Source organism: Xyrauchen texanus, chromosome 8 (assembly GCF_025860055.1).
Source record: "Xyrauchen texanus isolate HMW12.3.18 chromosome 8, RBS_HiC_50CHRs, whole genome shotgun sequence".
NCBI classification, from domain to species: Eukaryota; Metazoa; Chordata; class Actinopteri; order Cypriniformes; family Catostomidae; genus Xyrauchen; species Xyrauchen texanus.
In genome coordinates this window covers 23,123,941-23,139,441 of record NC_068283.1, presented here as the reverse complement: position 1 = coordinate 23,139,441, position 15,501 = coordinate 23,123,941, and the positions used below count along the sequence as shown (strand labels likewise).

General features: G+C 36.2%; 1 protein-coding gene across 3 annotated transcripts in view; it reads right to left on the bottom strand.

The window, feature by feature from the left end:
• Positions 1-138: 138 nt before the first annotated feature.
• The window catches only part of LOC127647699 (thyroid hormone receptor alpha-A), a 48,764-nt gene continuing 33,401 nt past the window's right edge, over positions 139-15,501 (bottom strand). For 2 of the 3 annotated variants that reach the window (XM_052132118.1, XM_052132120.1), the window contains exons 3-9: positions 11,985-12,046; positions 11,634-11,755; positions 11,406-11,553; positions 8,063-8,268; positions 7,268-7,411; positions 5,063-5,321; positions 139-3,224 (exon numbers count right to left, since the gene is read on the bottom strand). In XM_052132118.1, the coding sequence (XP_051988078.1) occupies positions 2,974-3,224; positions 5,063-5,321; positions 7,268-7,411; positions 8,063-8,268; positions 11,406-11,553; positions 11,634-11,755; positions 11,985-12,046 (1,192 nt within the window). In that variant the 3' untranslated portion in view covers positions 139-2,973. Of the gene's footprint in view, positions 3,225-5,062; positions 5,322-7,267; positions 7,412-8,062; positions 8,269-11,405; positions 11,554-11,633; positions 11,756-11,984; positions 12,047-15,281; positions 15,342-15,501 lie in introns of those variants that run through there. The other variant, XM_052132119.1, reaches the window with a different exon arrangement.

Here is a 15,501-nt window from a genome sequence, read left to right as displayed (position 1 = left end):
TCTTTTTCTGTAGAACAAGCACAAAAGGAGAAATTCTGAAGATTGTGCTGGTCACATTTTTTAGGCAATTACAAAGCTTCATAAAGGATTTAAAAGCACAATAAAATTATCATACAAATGGTCCTTTATATGTGAGAAACAGACTGAAATTTAATTCAGTAATTTTTGGGTTCCACGGGAGAAAGTCATACAGGCTTTAAAACCACATAAGGGTGAGTAAATGATGACAGAATGTCAATTTTAAGGGTAAAGTATCTCTTTAAACCAAAATATACTGCTGAATCTGTTACATTCAGTTAGCTCTGTTGCAACACAGTGAAATTGACCCACACCTATAAGGAAAAAACAGAGTCTGGTACGTCCTCGGAAACAGCGATCAATACTGACACTTGGTCCCACATTACAAAAGTGAAATGGAAAGAAAGATGACAAGCAGGATATAAACATATGAGTGAACAAATTTGTGCCTTCTTAGTGTAAATGTGCATACATTTATTTACAGGTTTAAGCAGGCATATGTAGACAGGTGAGTATGAATGTGATTTACAATGCATGGATGAGGGGTGAGGTAGTCTGTTTGAAGACATGATGAGGTAAGTGACACTCATTTCATTTCCTCTTGCAAGGAGGCGGTCAAGAACTTAAGCTTCCCACTTTTAAAAACAGTGAAGATGCACTCTATAAATACATCCATTTAACCCTTAGTTTCCACTTTCCTTGTCCTTAGCTTTCTCTTTCCATTTCAAATTCTTATTTTTAAGCAACATACCTTTTCCTAAATGACTTGGGGTCATTTGCCAAAGTGAATTCGTAATGTAGAAACAAACTGCAAGTTGGATTGATTGTAGGGGTAATACTTGCACGCATCCTAACCAGTTAAGATTCATGAAGATTTTAGTGAGAAGTAATTTGTCTGTAAACACTGAAAGCAGAAATGCTGTGCAATGCAGCACAACAACAGCCAATCAAAACATTTGATGTATAATATCCGTAGCATACCAATGTGGGCAGGGCTACCCAGTGCCATGCTGCAGAAATAGAAACCTATCAATCGACAATCGTCTTGTCACTCATCGCAGTTGGTTTGGACAACAACTCAGATTGACATGGAAAAGATTATCATTTGGAAGACATGGAAGCTTTATCGTTTGTCTCTTTATCATGTCACATCTGTTTAGGACACAGGTTTAGGCCTCATTAAATAGAAGTACCAAAATGGCAATAGATATTTGGACATGGTGCCATGGTAATACAGTACCATTTTATTCTTTGAAGTAACTTGGCGTACCATGTAAATATCATGGTACATGAAGATATATATCAAAATTCAATTGTTTTACCGTGACTGTAGCATGGTACCACCATATTGTAGGCCGTGCTTTTATATTTTTTATATCTGAAGGCCAAGATTAGTAGATGCACATGACTAGGAATTAACATATGTGGAGGCAAACAGCAGAAAGCAACAAGAGGCTACTCGGAAGATGAGGTCACAGGATTTTCAGCTTAGGCACATATACACAGGTATGTATGCATGGTAGATATGGTAGGTAGGAAGGTATGAGAATTGTATACACTGCACTGTAAAAGGATAGATATGATGGTGCAGGTAGAGTTAAATGCATGCATACATATATGTACATGTTGCTACATGTGTTTATATACTGGTGCATATGAGGTATGAGAAGGTTTGAACCCGGACAAGTTCACACAACATATTAATGTTATTACAGAGTGTATTAGTGCCTACAGGTAGGTATGTTTTCATAGGAGATATTAAATGCGTGCAAATAGGAAGCAGAGTGCCAAAATACTGCTGTGATTTGAGGAAAATGAGCATTATTTTTCGGTCTCTCTTGTAGAATAAGGTTTTGCCCAATAGTGTCTGTGTTTAATGATGTTTTCGGTTTCATCTGTCCTTACAACAACAGCTAGAACTTCCTAAACACGTTTTGAAATAGCTACTGGGTGCAACAGTCAGGTTCCGGAAGTAAAAATTCTATAGATTTTCTCCATAAAATGTTTTTTTTATACAGACCTACCGTGAGCTCCGAGGTAGTAAATTGATGGTATATGCGTCTGTTTAAACAATCAGTTCATATGTTATCAACCTTGTTTTTTTAAATTTGTGTTTAATAGGAGAATTCCTGATGAAGAACTACTCTACCAATCAGGGAATCACGAAACAACAAAGCAAACCAAAAGAGCTCTGTGGTGACCTCCAACTTCATGAAGCATTGTGGATGACGTAATCTAGTCCATCTCCCTACACTACTACACAATATATGAATATTTTGCAATAAACTTTCAATTTATATAAATTCTATACATTAATAATTTACTAATAATTTTTTTTCCATCTTTTTAATTGGATTACATCATTTGCAATGCTTCATGGGATTGTAGTTCATTCCCAGTTGTGTAATCTAGTCTTTTTGTCCAATTTTTAAGTGTTTTTGCTTCAAATCAACATTTGTAATATTGCGATTTACCTCTGAGATGACTGATTTTGTTTATGTTCTAGAACTCTTTTAAGAAGAATTTTCAGAAATTCCTATGGAAAAAAATTACGGGAAAAATACTTCTGGAACAAAGACGGTTGAAAACATCTGAGCTGGTGTATAGCACTCTATTGAGATCCATTGACTCCTTAGTGAGGAACATTCACTGTCCAGGTCTATTTGTCACGCTTTTAAAATAAGCTCCTTTTGAAGTTGGGAGGTATGTTGGCATGAGAGGTAGGTTGATGCATGCTAGCTTTTTTCTGTCTGTGGGAGCAATCTGAATGGCAGTTGACAGTGAGGTCGCAATGTGAGTAGACGACACTCCCAAAACTAATCCCAGACAAAGTTGACAAGGGACCATTGGTGCAAAAACAAATACATGTTCCAGTTCAGCATTGCATGAGGATGAAAAAAACAAATGCTTCTGGTATTCTTTGCAAAAAGAAATTCATGATCCCTTTTCACTTGATCACACCTCCTGATCTTCGAAGACCTCCAGGAAGAGTGGGGGGAAGAGTTCTGTGGGACACTCCACTTTCATGTGCAGGAAGCGACTGGCGTGACAGGCTCCGATCATGCGCAGGTTTGTCACCTTCATCAGCAGTTTGGGCCAGAAATGTGAGATGTTGTGCTTACGGTGGTTTATGTAGTGCTCAAACGCTAACAGGTACATCTCCTGGCACTTCTCAATCTTTTCCACACACGTCAGTCCTGAACGATCTGCACAATGCAAGATTGAAACAAGTGAATTTGGTCATACATTCATGCATTTTTCAAACTCGCCTATAAAAAGAAACTTAAAATGCATTTATGATACACATTTCATCAGTTTGTGCTCCACATTAATAACTGTGTCAGGGGTTCAGAGAGAAGGCATAACAGAAAATTTGGCAATGTTCAAATACTTTATTCAATCTCATCTTAATATGTTAAAGAAATAGTTCACCCAGTAAAGACAATTATTTACTCACCCGTATGTCATTCCAAACCAATATGAATTTTGTCTTCTGTGGAACACAAAAGATGAATTTTTGAGCAAAGGGTGAAAAGTGAAAGGGGGCTGGGGCTATCAAGCTCCAAAATGACAAAATCGCATCATTGAAGTATCATAAAAATTTGTAGTCTATACGACTAAGGCGCTATATGTCTTTTGAAGCCATTTGATAGTTATTTACTGAAAATGGCCTAGATGCATCAATTGTCGTAGTCCTTACATCTTTTTTATTTCCATTTCAAAGCTTTGGTAGAGGGAACAGTTATCAGTGAATGATGACTAAAATGTGACTTTTAAAATAGTGTACGTGTCTTATGCACTAACATTAAGTTTCTTTTATGGTGCTTATTTTAAAGCTTTAAAGAACAAATCTCCTTTCATTTGGAAAAAAGGATATTCTTATAAATTCATCTTTTGTGGTCCACAGCCTTATGGGTTTGGAACAAAATGGTAAATACATCATTGTTAGTAAACGGTGACAGAATTTTCTGAATTGGGTGAACTATTCCTTTTTACTCATTTTGAATAAGTAAGCCATTTGAAGGTTGATTTCCCTGAAAAGTGTAAACGCTGTGGCTCTGTGGTGCTACCGCTATCATAACATTGCTCTGTTTGTTCGGGTCATTGTTTTTGCAATTCCGTTTGATGATCCTAGTGGTGCAGAAATTAAACATTCCACCTTTAAAAATGTTTTATTGTGAAGCTTTTTAGAAAACACATACTTATATGGCTTCATCACCTACCCCCATTGTTGCCAACTTAGCGACTTTGTCACTATTTTTAGCGACTTTTCAGACCCCTTTAGCGACATTTTTTCAAAAAAGCAACTAGCGACAAATATAGCGACTTTTTGGACAAACCTTAGCAACTTTCCAAATATCGCCAGTACTGCAAGCGTGAGGTCTTACTTCCCCGCTGCGTCTGCTCTGTTCAGTGAGCGGCTGAGAGGAGCAGCACATTCCGTTGACTGCACGCCAGCGGACATAGACATGAATGAGCTGCGCATGTGCACGCTGTGTTAGCAGGAACCAATCAGTGATCACATAGCAGCTGCCTTCTCCTTTGTTTTAATTCAAAACATTTAATTTGACCGTTTTTTTCTTGGCATGCGCTTGTATTCACTACTAATCAGAGTTTTAGTTCATTCCAGTTCGGTTTCTGAACTCTCCGACTTCAGATCATATATTTACAGACTCTATACATTTTACTTATCCAAACACAACAATAAACCTTCTTCAAACTCATAAACATGTAACGTTAGCTAAATTCCGTTCCGTTCCGTTGTCTAACAGAAAATATGTAATTGAGAACCGTTTTACTGGACATTCGGCTATATACTTATATAAAAACAGAATGAGCACGGTTTAGGGGAGATAACCGTTATTATAAACTGAAGTAGGCTACAGTACCGACAAATTAGGCAGAATGCAAATACGACACGATGACGTCATTAATATGCTAATGACGCATGACGTCATCTGGCGACATTTAGCTACATTTCGAGCAGGCTTTAGCTACTTTCCATTGAAAATAGTTGGCAACACTGCCTCCCCCTCCATCTCACCTGAGCTCATGAGCAGTACAGCCTGCAGCAGTGCCACCTCAGAGTCATCGAGATTGAACTGTGACAGGCTCTTGCCCAAGTCAAAGATGGCATCAGACACCACGCCCAATCCTCCGTTCTTCAGCTGCTCTCGACTGACAGCCATCTCTCCACTCAGGGTCAAAGTCTCACTCTCTGGGTCATACCGCACTGCCGCACGCAAGGACATGATCTCCATGCAGCAGCCTTTCAGCAGGATAATCTGATCCTCACAAGGCAGCTGTACACCAATAACAGAGAATGAAGCATACAACTGAGCACTGTAAGGATGACCCAAGGGCCCAGGGCCATAAAGACAGTTTCAGGCCAGCTGACGGCACTGTCACTTTCCCAGTACAGCCTTATAGCTATATCTTATATTTTCTTATATGTACATGTGTTTTTATGTCTCAAAAATGTAAACATTTGGTTTTCTGTGATAAAGTAAACGTTGTTGCAAATTGACCTGTTGTAGATGTCACCAAGGTAAAGTTATCACATAGATAAGGTCAAAATTCACAAGAATATTTTGCAAGAATAGAATTGGTTTAAAATTATAAACAAATCAGCAATGGGTCACCATATTTAATATTTTCCAGTTTTGATTTTATATAAATTCATATGGGTATATTTCATTGATACCGTCCATTTTGCTTAAAAATTTAAGAAATTCTCTCCCAGCTAATTCTGTTTATCATACAGGGGACCTTCTAGGTACATTATAGACATTTCACTAATGATATTTTGTTAGTTTTTCATCATTTTGGTCATATTTGTAGCTTTTTAAAAATTAATGAATGAATAATTGTTCTTATTCACAAGTATTTACATTGGTTTGTTGAACACATGCTAAAACTGAAACTGTCTCTCAAAGAAAACTGGCATTTCTGTAAAGAGCATCTGCAGAAGTGGGCATTTTAATGAGAGTCCCGAAAAACGTTACCACCTCCGTGCTATGCATGATTAGAATTAAATATCTATTTTTTTTATTTTTAAATACAACTGACTGTATAAAACAGAAAGGGTATTAAAAGAGACATAATTTAATAACAAATTGATTGCGTAGATCTTGTCTTTTGACACAGAATGAGTCAAACCACTTTTACTCTCAAAATGCAGTGAAAGACCTCGCCGCTGAACGTTTTCCCCACAATACTACACAATCACTGGTGAGTGAAATATGAACATTTACCAGCCAGTGGTTAATCATAGACATTTTTAGTCGAATAGTGCGAACGTTGGTTGCAAACGTGAGCGATTTCCTCTCACTGTAGTAGAGGGTTGCACATAGAACAAAAGATCGATCTTGGGATTTAAGAATCGATATCGAGATCATTCAAATGTAGATCACAATGCATCAGAAATATTTTGATTTCTACCCAGTCCTAGATTTTAAGTACAAGAAAACAAAAATACATTTAATGAAAATTTTACTTTTTACACACAAAAATATTTTACTAAATAGTTAAATATAATAAGAAAATGTTATTTTTGGTGGGGCCAATGAAAATGTTGGCAAGACAAGTAAAATCTGGACAACTGGCATAACCAGGTTAGCAGAGAAAATCCTTTTTGTTGTGCCTTTTACAGGCAAACACAATAGATTACTGTGCACAACTTTCACTGACACACAGATCACTGGATGGTTTTGACATTCACAGATCTACCATTTCAGAAATGATGGCCTTTTGGGATTCTTAGTCAAACTCAAAATCACAAGCACCTCTCCTCAACTAGTGGCAGAAAAGAAGCTTCAAATTCTTCCTGTGTACAAGACACTAAGCGATGATTTGTGACTATGTCTTCACAGGAGCAATTAGAGTGACAAAATAACAGCTGATTCAAAGCAGAGGAACAGCCCATAATCACAGCCAATGATCTTTTAATTAAGCTATTACTCAGATGTGATAACAAACAAGGACATATAGGAAACTAGATGAAACACACAGTCTTTCACATACATAGTGAATGATGAGAAGACACACAGATTTGTGGCTCAGACAGCTTGAGCTGGGAAGATCATTTCTCTTTCACAGCAGCCTCTATCTCACCCAGTTATCGTAATAATGCAGCACAGCAACATTTATAAAAAATAAAATGTGGAATAACCATTGTCTGAGCAAGGCCTTTCGGTCATAGTGAACTGTACGGTTACATATGCAAAACTATAGAACATCAGAGACTAACCTCAGAGAACATGGGCAGTTTTTTGGCAAAGTCCACAACTCTTGTGATGGCAGGGGTGATGATCTTGGTGAACTCACTAAAGGCCTCCAGGTCCACTTTGTCATTGTCTGATGTGGGGGCTGGAGACTGTCCAATGTCTTCTGGCTGGAAGACAAACAAATGTAGGAATTTGATAGTAGTGAAATCAAAAATATCTGATGGATGGTACTAATGATATGTAACAAAAATCCATCTATCCATCATCCATTGCTCCATCCAATCCAATCCCCATTCCATCCATTCTCAAACTGATTTATTGTGAATCATTCGCCCAGCATGTTTTGTTTGAGCATGCCGTTATTTGAATATAAATTGAGAATTAGTCATTGCCTTGAAAATAAAGTCATCCATGCTCTTTGGTCAACATTATCAATGCTCCTAGCTACCCACTCTGCCTAACACTTCATATGGTTGCTAGGTAACATGTGTTTTGACCCCTGACATTCAAACGCAGTTGTCACGATAAAGGAATTATGCACAGCTCAACGACGTGGTACTTGTTGCTGAGGCAACTGGGACGATTCTTAAAAGAACAGCTGACAGAGGAATGAGAGCTGGATTTTATATTTTTTTTTTATCTAGCTACTACAATGAGAGAAAATCCAGCCATCTGTACAATCAAGGCTCAACAGCTTGAGGGTTTTGGGCTAGTTGAAGTAAATGTCAGTAAATGGACATTTTAATTTAAATACATACTAATTGCACATGCTTTGAAAAGTGCTGAAGATCACATACAGACAAGAGCAGGCCTCTTACTAGGAACTTGCGTTTCTGTTTCCAGTGAGGGCCCTGTGCATTGGTATGGCGATGAGCTTCAGTCACCATTCGAATCAGCTCCCACTCTGAGATGGTGGGCTCGGGTCGATTGTGCAATGTCTTCACCATCTCCTCTTTCTTCCTCTTCTCTCTGTTTTCCTCGATCAGACGCCTCTTGGCCACCCGCTTTGAATCATCCAGTACCACTGCCAGAGATATGAATCACTCGCTCAATTACTCGACTTAATATTCTCAGTAGTCAAGAGAAAATGACAGACAAGATTATGCAATGTTATTTTGCAATAGATTATTAAAGCAGGCTTTTTTTAATGGCCACAAACACAAACCAACAAATAAATAAATAAAACTGCAAAACAAACAGATAAAAATATTTTATATATTCACATTGTAACTGTATACTGTGTACCTGTTTTTGTCCACTGTGTGACTTTACATCTTTATTATTTTTTTCAACCCATTCAATTTGAATATTATATTATTGTAATATTTGAATATTATATTTATTATTATCATTATTATAATATTCAATTTTAATATATTTTGTACTAAAATCTTCACTTGCATGGGGAATTGCTACAGTATGTGGTCCAGACAGAGTTCTAAACCAACAAGCTTTTGTTTAGGTGGACAACTGTTTGTTTCTGTGTGTAGCTTCACAACAGCTGTATAATGTGCTCCTCATTTTAAAGGGGTCATGACATAACTTTTTACTATTGTAATATGTGAAGTTCACTTAAAATATAAGTAAAAACATTTGCAGACTAAACAGTCATATATTTCTAAAACATGATAATTTTCCACCATCATTCTGACCCTCTGTCTTTGTGCTGCTTCTCCTTTAAGACTTTACAGTAAACATCCACCGTTATGATTGTCTCTCTGTTCTTCACTGACCAGCTCTCTACTTGCCATCTGACTGGTCACTACTACTGGGCGGGCTATGGAAGTGATAAGGTAAAGTAGGCTTTGATGTGTTGTTGTGGAGGTGGTCAGATACATATGAATACCACAGTGTGACATCACAATGTGGAGAAAGTAGATAGGATACAATGACACCCAGGACGGAGAGGTTTGGCGACCTTGGTGTGCACACATGTTATGTTTGTACAGAGATGATTTCCCCTCTAAGCAACTAAATTGTGCCAAAAAATTACCAAAACAAAATGACTAAAACAGCAATTGCGAGTGGGGTGGCCAATGGCCCCTAGCACCGCCACTGCAGATCAGACCCATTGTATCAGTTATATTCCTGTACGACACTGCTGTTTCACTTGAATAGTGTTTAAACAACACCCAAAAATATACCTCAACGATCTGGGGAAAAAATAAATGATCACCACCAAACATGTAAAAACAAGATTTTATTTAAATACATTTTGGTAATTAAATCTAGAAGCTTAACAAAAGGAGCGTAGATGATTGTCTTTTCTTTCTTTCTAAGAACCTCCCTATGATTCTGCAATCTAAATCCTTTGTCTTGGATTAGCCAGTCATTTATACATTTACAGAAATGTACACATTGTGCCACTCGAGAACGACGAAGAGACATGCCAAAGTTGGCTTTAGCACACAAGTGTGGATTATCTTTTGAACTACAGGTGGCGTGGTCTCCAAATTGCTTATGTATGTTCAGGACATGATGTCAATGATGCATACCAAATTTCTTATAAATATGACAATGTATTCAAAAGATATTTACATTTTTGAAATAAAACTATTTGCCAGAGGGGCAGTATGGCTGATATGGGCAACATTATATATGACTGTTGGACATACAGTGTATATATTTATTTAAAATCAAACAGTTAATTTGCAAAGATTTCAAACAAATGTCTTTCACGTTGTCATAATGGGGTATTGTTTGTAGAATTTTGAGGAAAATAATAAATTTAATCAATTTTGGAATAAGGCTGTAACATAACAAAATGTGGAAAAAGTGAAGCGCTGTGAATACTTTCCGGATGCACTGTGCATGATTTTATGACATACAGTTCAGAAGTTAAGGGCAAAATTAGCAATTTTTTACATTTCTTGACCTATAGGTGATGCGGTCATCCCATAGGTGATGCGGTCATTTCCAAACTTTACATGTACCCTCAAGTCATGTTCCTGGTGAAGCATACCAAGTTTCATTACAATACGACAAACTGTTGCTGAAATACAGGATCACTTCCTGTTTTCTGTCGACCTTGTTAAATTTGTGTTAACATAACTTTTAAACAAGATTAAAAATCTAAATTCTGTATTGTTTATTCTGTGTAGATCAGTCTGGAGATTAATCTTAGCCAATGTTTATGCATATCAGGCAACATTTTAAGGAATAGTAGTGAATAAACAATACGAGTTTTTGTTTGTTTCAAGGACAAATTATTCAAAATATAAGCGCAAAAGAAAAGTGCATTTTTGAACTGGTGGTGGCGCTATAGTGTCCTAGAGACCACCAATTTGGTATGGGGGCTGTTTTTACCTAGAAATTATTCTTCACTATAAAATGACTTGAACGCAGTGAGAAAACAATCACTCATTTAACATTTAATAGCATGAGCTTATGAATTCAAGTCTAGTTGCTCCGACTTAAGACCTTTTTAAGGCCTTAATTTGAAAGGGCAATTTTAGACATTTAAAAGACATTTTTTCAGACCTGCAGAAACCATGTGTTAAAAGATCAAGAAGAATTTGATTCCTAATATCATGACCCCTTTAACATCTCCTCCTCTGTCCACAAATACCCATATCATTACACAAATATTAGGAATTATGCAAAAGTGATATTAAAGTGAATCTGCAGCACTTTAAATATAACACGCTCAGTGCACATAAACAAATGTTAACGAACGCAAATCTGTTACTCTGAGCATGAAATGGAGTGTGGAGAACAGAACCACTCTGTGTCTTGTCTGTTTTGTTTTAGTGCATTATTACAGTTTTTTCATAGGCGCGGATAATCTTTGAAGTCAGCAGTTCGAGCACAATTTTTATATATTTATTTAAAATCAAAGCCTTTTGCATAAGGTCAGATCACAATTAAAATTGTGCAGCCCTATAGCAGATATACATCTACAAAATGAATTCAGAATGAGAATGTCCCTTCCCCTGCAACCAACAAGCAAGTAGCAAATCATGGTTCATGGTTGTAATGCAAATAAATCCTATTGGCTAATTAGAAACACCAGACAAGACATTCAATATGTCCCGCCCAAACTTCCAGTTTCAATAAGCACGGCAAGCAATTTTGTTGGGTCTTTAATGACTATTATGAAAATGATTTAGATATTTATTTATTGTTTGTGCAGTTTATGTGAATGTGTATGTGAACACTCACAGTCCATGGCCATGCCCACTGAGATGCACTTCTTGAAGCGGCACAGCTGGCACTGGTTGCGGGTGATTTTGTCAATGATGCAGCAGCCATCATACTTACAGGAATAGGATGGGTGAAGATTCTTCTGTATAGTTCTCCTGAAGAAACCCTGAGAAAATAAAGGAGCCCATGAATGAATATGTACAGATTTATATTGTGTTGAGATCGCTCAAGGACTCAGAATCTCACCTTGCAGCCCTCACATGTGATGCAGCGGTAATGGTATCCTGTGGCCTTGTCCCCACACACCACACATGGCTCATCTTTGTCCAGGTAGCTGGGAACATAACCTGGAACAGAGATGCCCTTCACTAGAGGAGGAGGAAAATGGACTGTTATAGCAGAACACACACACATGCACACACAAGCTGGAAAAGCTGGATCTCCCAGAGATCTCTACAACCCTGATTGCCTTTGTATGATTGCTTTAAGATAGAGGAGTATCTATCATTGCATTTAAATTAGGAACCCACATTCATATACACACAATCCATCATAAGCCAAAAATGTTTGGGTTGCCACTAGATACAAAATCCTTACCAGACGTGTTGTTCATAGAGCATTGACTGTTCTTTCGTTTTCTCTTCACTCCGTTTGGCCACCTGAAGAAAAAGACAGAGATGGGGAGAGGAAGAGAAAGTCAAATTGTACCATGCTAAAGAAAATCCCAAATTTGTAAAAATCCGGTAGATTGCTATATCATTTTCAGTATATTCATTATTATTTAACTGTTTTACAATATACTGTACTTATTATTTATGAGTTCGTTTGTTTAAAAACAATGTCCAAAAGTGTATGTACTTGCAATCACAGGAAATTTGTGTCATTCTCTGTCATTTATTTTCTGAAAGTCATGAATATTCCCACCACAGTGACATTTCCACCACACCTCAAATACTGTATTCTGTGATGTGAATTATATTTTAAACTTTTTTTAATGACATTCCCAACTCTTTTGTCTTGCTAACATTTTACAAATACACACAACTAAATAATATTTTCACATGTGTTGCATAATTTGGCAAAATATACTTAAATGCTTAAAATAAAATATTCTGCTCACAAGTGATATTTATATTGATTTTCCTTGACTTGCCTCATATTTCATCTCCAGCAATCTGACACTGACACTTTTGATAACTTGGTAAACAACTACACTAACTTATGGAAAAAACTTTATTAAGGGCACATTTGTTTGGTGTAGTGGTGGAAATGATGCCACAACAGTGGGAAAGTCATTCTTTTTTTAGTTTTTTTTTTTAAATGTATAGATTTTCTTTTTCTCCACACAATAAAGATTAAAATGGTTTATGTTTTCTACACTCTTTAACACTGTAAAGCCTGACATATGAAAGAATTTTCAGAAAATTATATTTCTAATTTTTTTTTTAACGTTTTAGTGCCATTGGACAAAATATACAAATAAATTGTAAACAAAAAAAGAAAAGAAAAAAAAAACAATTTCATATTTCTTTTATATCATAAATGTTATACTTTATTAGCTTTAGCTTTAAAGGTTTTTTATCCTCCTGAGGCCCAGCAATTCATTTTTGTGCAGGAAATTTGTTATTTAAGTTTATCTTAGCCCATACATAATACAGTGGTAAATCTTGGGGTATTATCAGAGGCTTTTCAGAGATACCACATTTCTGAGACTTATTGGTTTATAAATATGGATTGAAATGTATCACAGTTCAATTCAGCACATCAAATACAATATATATATTTTTTCAATAAACAATTTTTATCATATGTATTTTATGCACCAAAAACTATACTGACAATTAAAAAAATGGAAATTTAAAACATTTTTCCCCAGGTCTCTTATGGTATTTATGGTAAGGTGACATCATCATAGCTTATAATGTAAAATTATTAGATCTTTATAATGACAGAGCAGTCTTCATATATGAAAACAAACAGACATATTAGTTCACACTTTGAAAATTCTGACATAATTTTTATAAGATTTATTTAATGCTCTATGATTTTATTTGTATTTTTTTTATAGTGGACATGAATGTAATGTAATAGTGATTAATAGATAGACCTCAAAATCATATTGTATCATATTTGATGCATGTGATTTCAACATGCTTTTTCAATAAAATATAAAAAATGTAACCAAGCATAAGTTGCTGGTATTCAGCAAATACTCATTTTAAAATATCAGTAACAATATAATAATTACTGTCACTTTTAATTTATTAAAATAATCTGTCATTTATCCCAACATAAGTAATTTTTTGCTGATGTCCGCTGCAATTTTAAATAGATCGATATAAACATTGAAACCACTTTTCGCAAATAACCACTAGATGGTGCCATAAACATGTGAAACTTACATACCATATATATTTTTTATATATATATTTCATACACAGGCATTACAGGGTTAAGCAGTAACGTTAATGCTGTCCGTTTTCACATTTCTGGGTTTGGAAAATAGAAGTACACTATACAAGCTACAGTAAATATTATTTTGCATTCCCAACAACTAGAAAGAAAAACTATTAATCCACTACTACATTACTTTTCCATGCCTTTCTAAATGAGAGAAATAAAATAGACAGATTCATGGCAGTCAGTAGTGAGAAAGATGCCAAAAATGCTCAGCAGCTATATTTGAATGTATTTTTTGAAGCCATGATGGAAAAAACAGCCATTTGTCATTTTAGTTTTGGGGCCAGTGAAATTTTTGCCTGGGCCAGTAGAAAGAATTCTTAGCGTTGAGCCCTACTATAAATTCTCCTCCCTGCCGAGGAAGCATTATGAACAAAGAATACAAATCACCCCAAAAAAATGTGAAAGTGAAAATGGAGATTTATAGTAAAGAGTACATAAATATTGATCCGTTTCTCACACACACCTATCATGTCACTTTTGAAGACATAAGGACTGGATTACTTATATGCTGAATTTATATGTTTTTCGGTCCTTCAAATGTTTGGTCACCATTCACTTGCATTGAATGGACCTACAGAGCTAAGATATTCTTCTAAAAATCTTTTTTGTGTTCGGCAAAAGAAAGGAAGTCATACATATCTGGGATGGCATAAGGGTGAGTAAATGATGAGAACATTTTCATTTTAGTGTGAACTATACCTTTAAGGTGGAAATGTGTCATCACACTCTGTGAAAAGTGACCATTACATCAGTCTTAGCCACTGATTTTGAAAATCTCCTCTCTCCAAATCCCTGTACTCTTTTAACCCCTCAAATATAAACATATTTCACCATGTGGTGGCACTGTTTTAAAATAATTTTCACAGAATTTTTCACCTCAGCTGACTGCCATAATGTGTCTATCAACAGAGTTGCATCACCTTCTAAAATCGAAAGTAAACCAATAGATCAAACCACAAATTGGCCACAAAAACTATTCTCATGTGTTCAGCTCACGTGACTGCCTTCATGACAGCAATAACACAATAAAACACACAAGCAACTCTTTCATGTAAAGTGTCCCAGTGTGTAGTTAATAACAACAAATATCTCTGTTTGTGTGTGGAGGTTATGAACTCCCTGGCAGTGTACTGCAAGGTAAACCCTGACACACCCCCATTAACATGCACACAGTTTAGTTCAACTGAGGTAATACTTGTGTATATGGAGCTTAACACGTAGTCACACAGTATCCAACCCCTTATAAACATTCAATCTTAATAATACTATTTTATATGAAGATATAATGATTCAGCTAGTGTTACATCACAACAACATGCAAAGTCATGGATAACATAAATTCCTTTGAAACTGAAAACACAATTGAGCAAACACCAACATAGCCATTAGGGTGGAAGAGAGAGAGTGGGAAAGAAAACGAGATATTCTAACCTGTTGGCATAATGTGGTTGTAAAATGTGCATGATCTCTGTCGTCCACCTCTTGCCAAGCTGTCAGCAATCTATCTGCTGTAACAGGGACTCTGAGCTGGTAGGATTCAACTTCTCTCCCCCACCCCTCCCTCTACACACACACACACACATACACACACTTGCATCACATCCCTCCTCCTGGCACTGTTCCAGTGCATCAGAGAGCTCTGTTCCTGTGA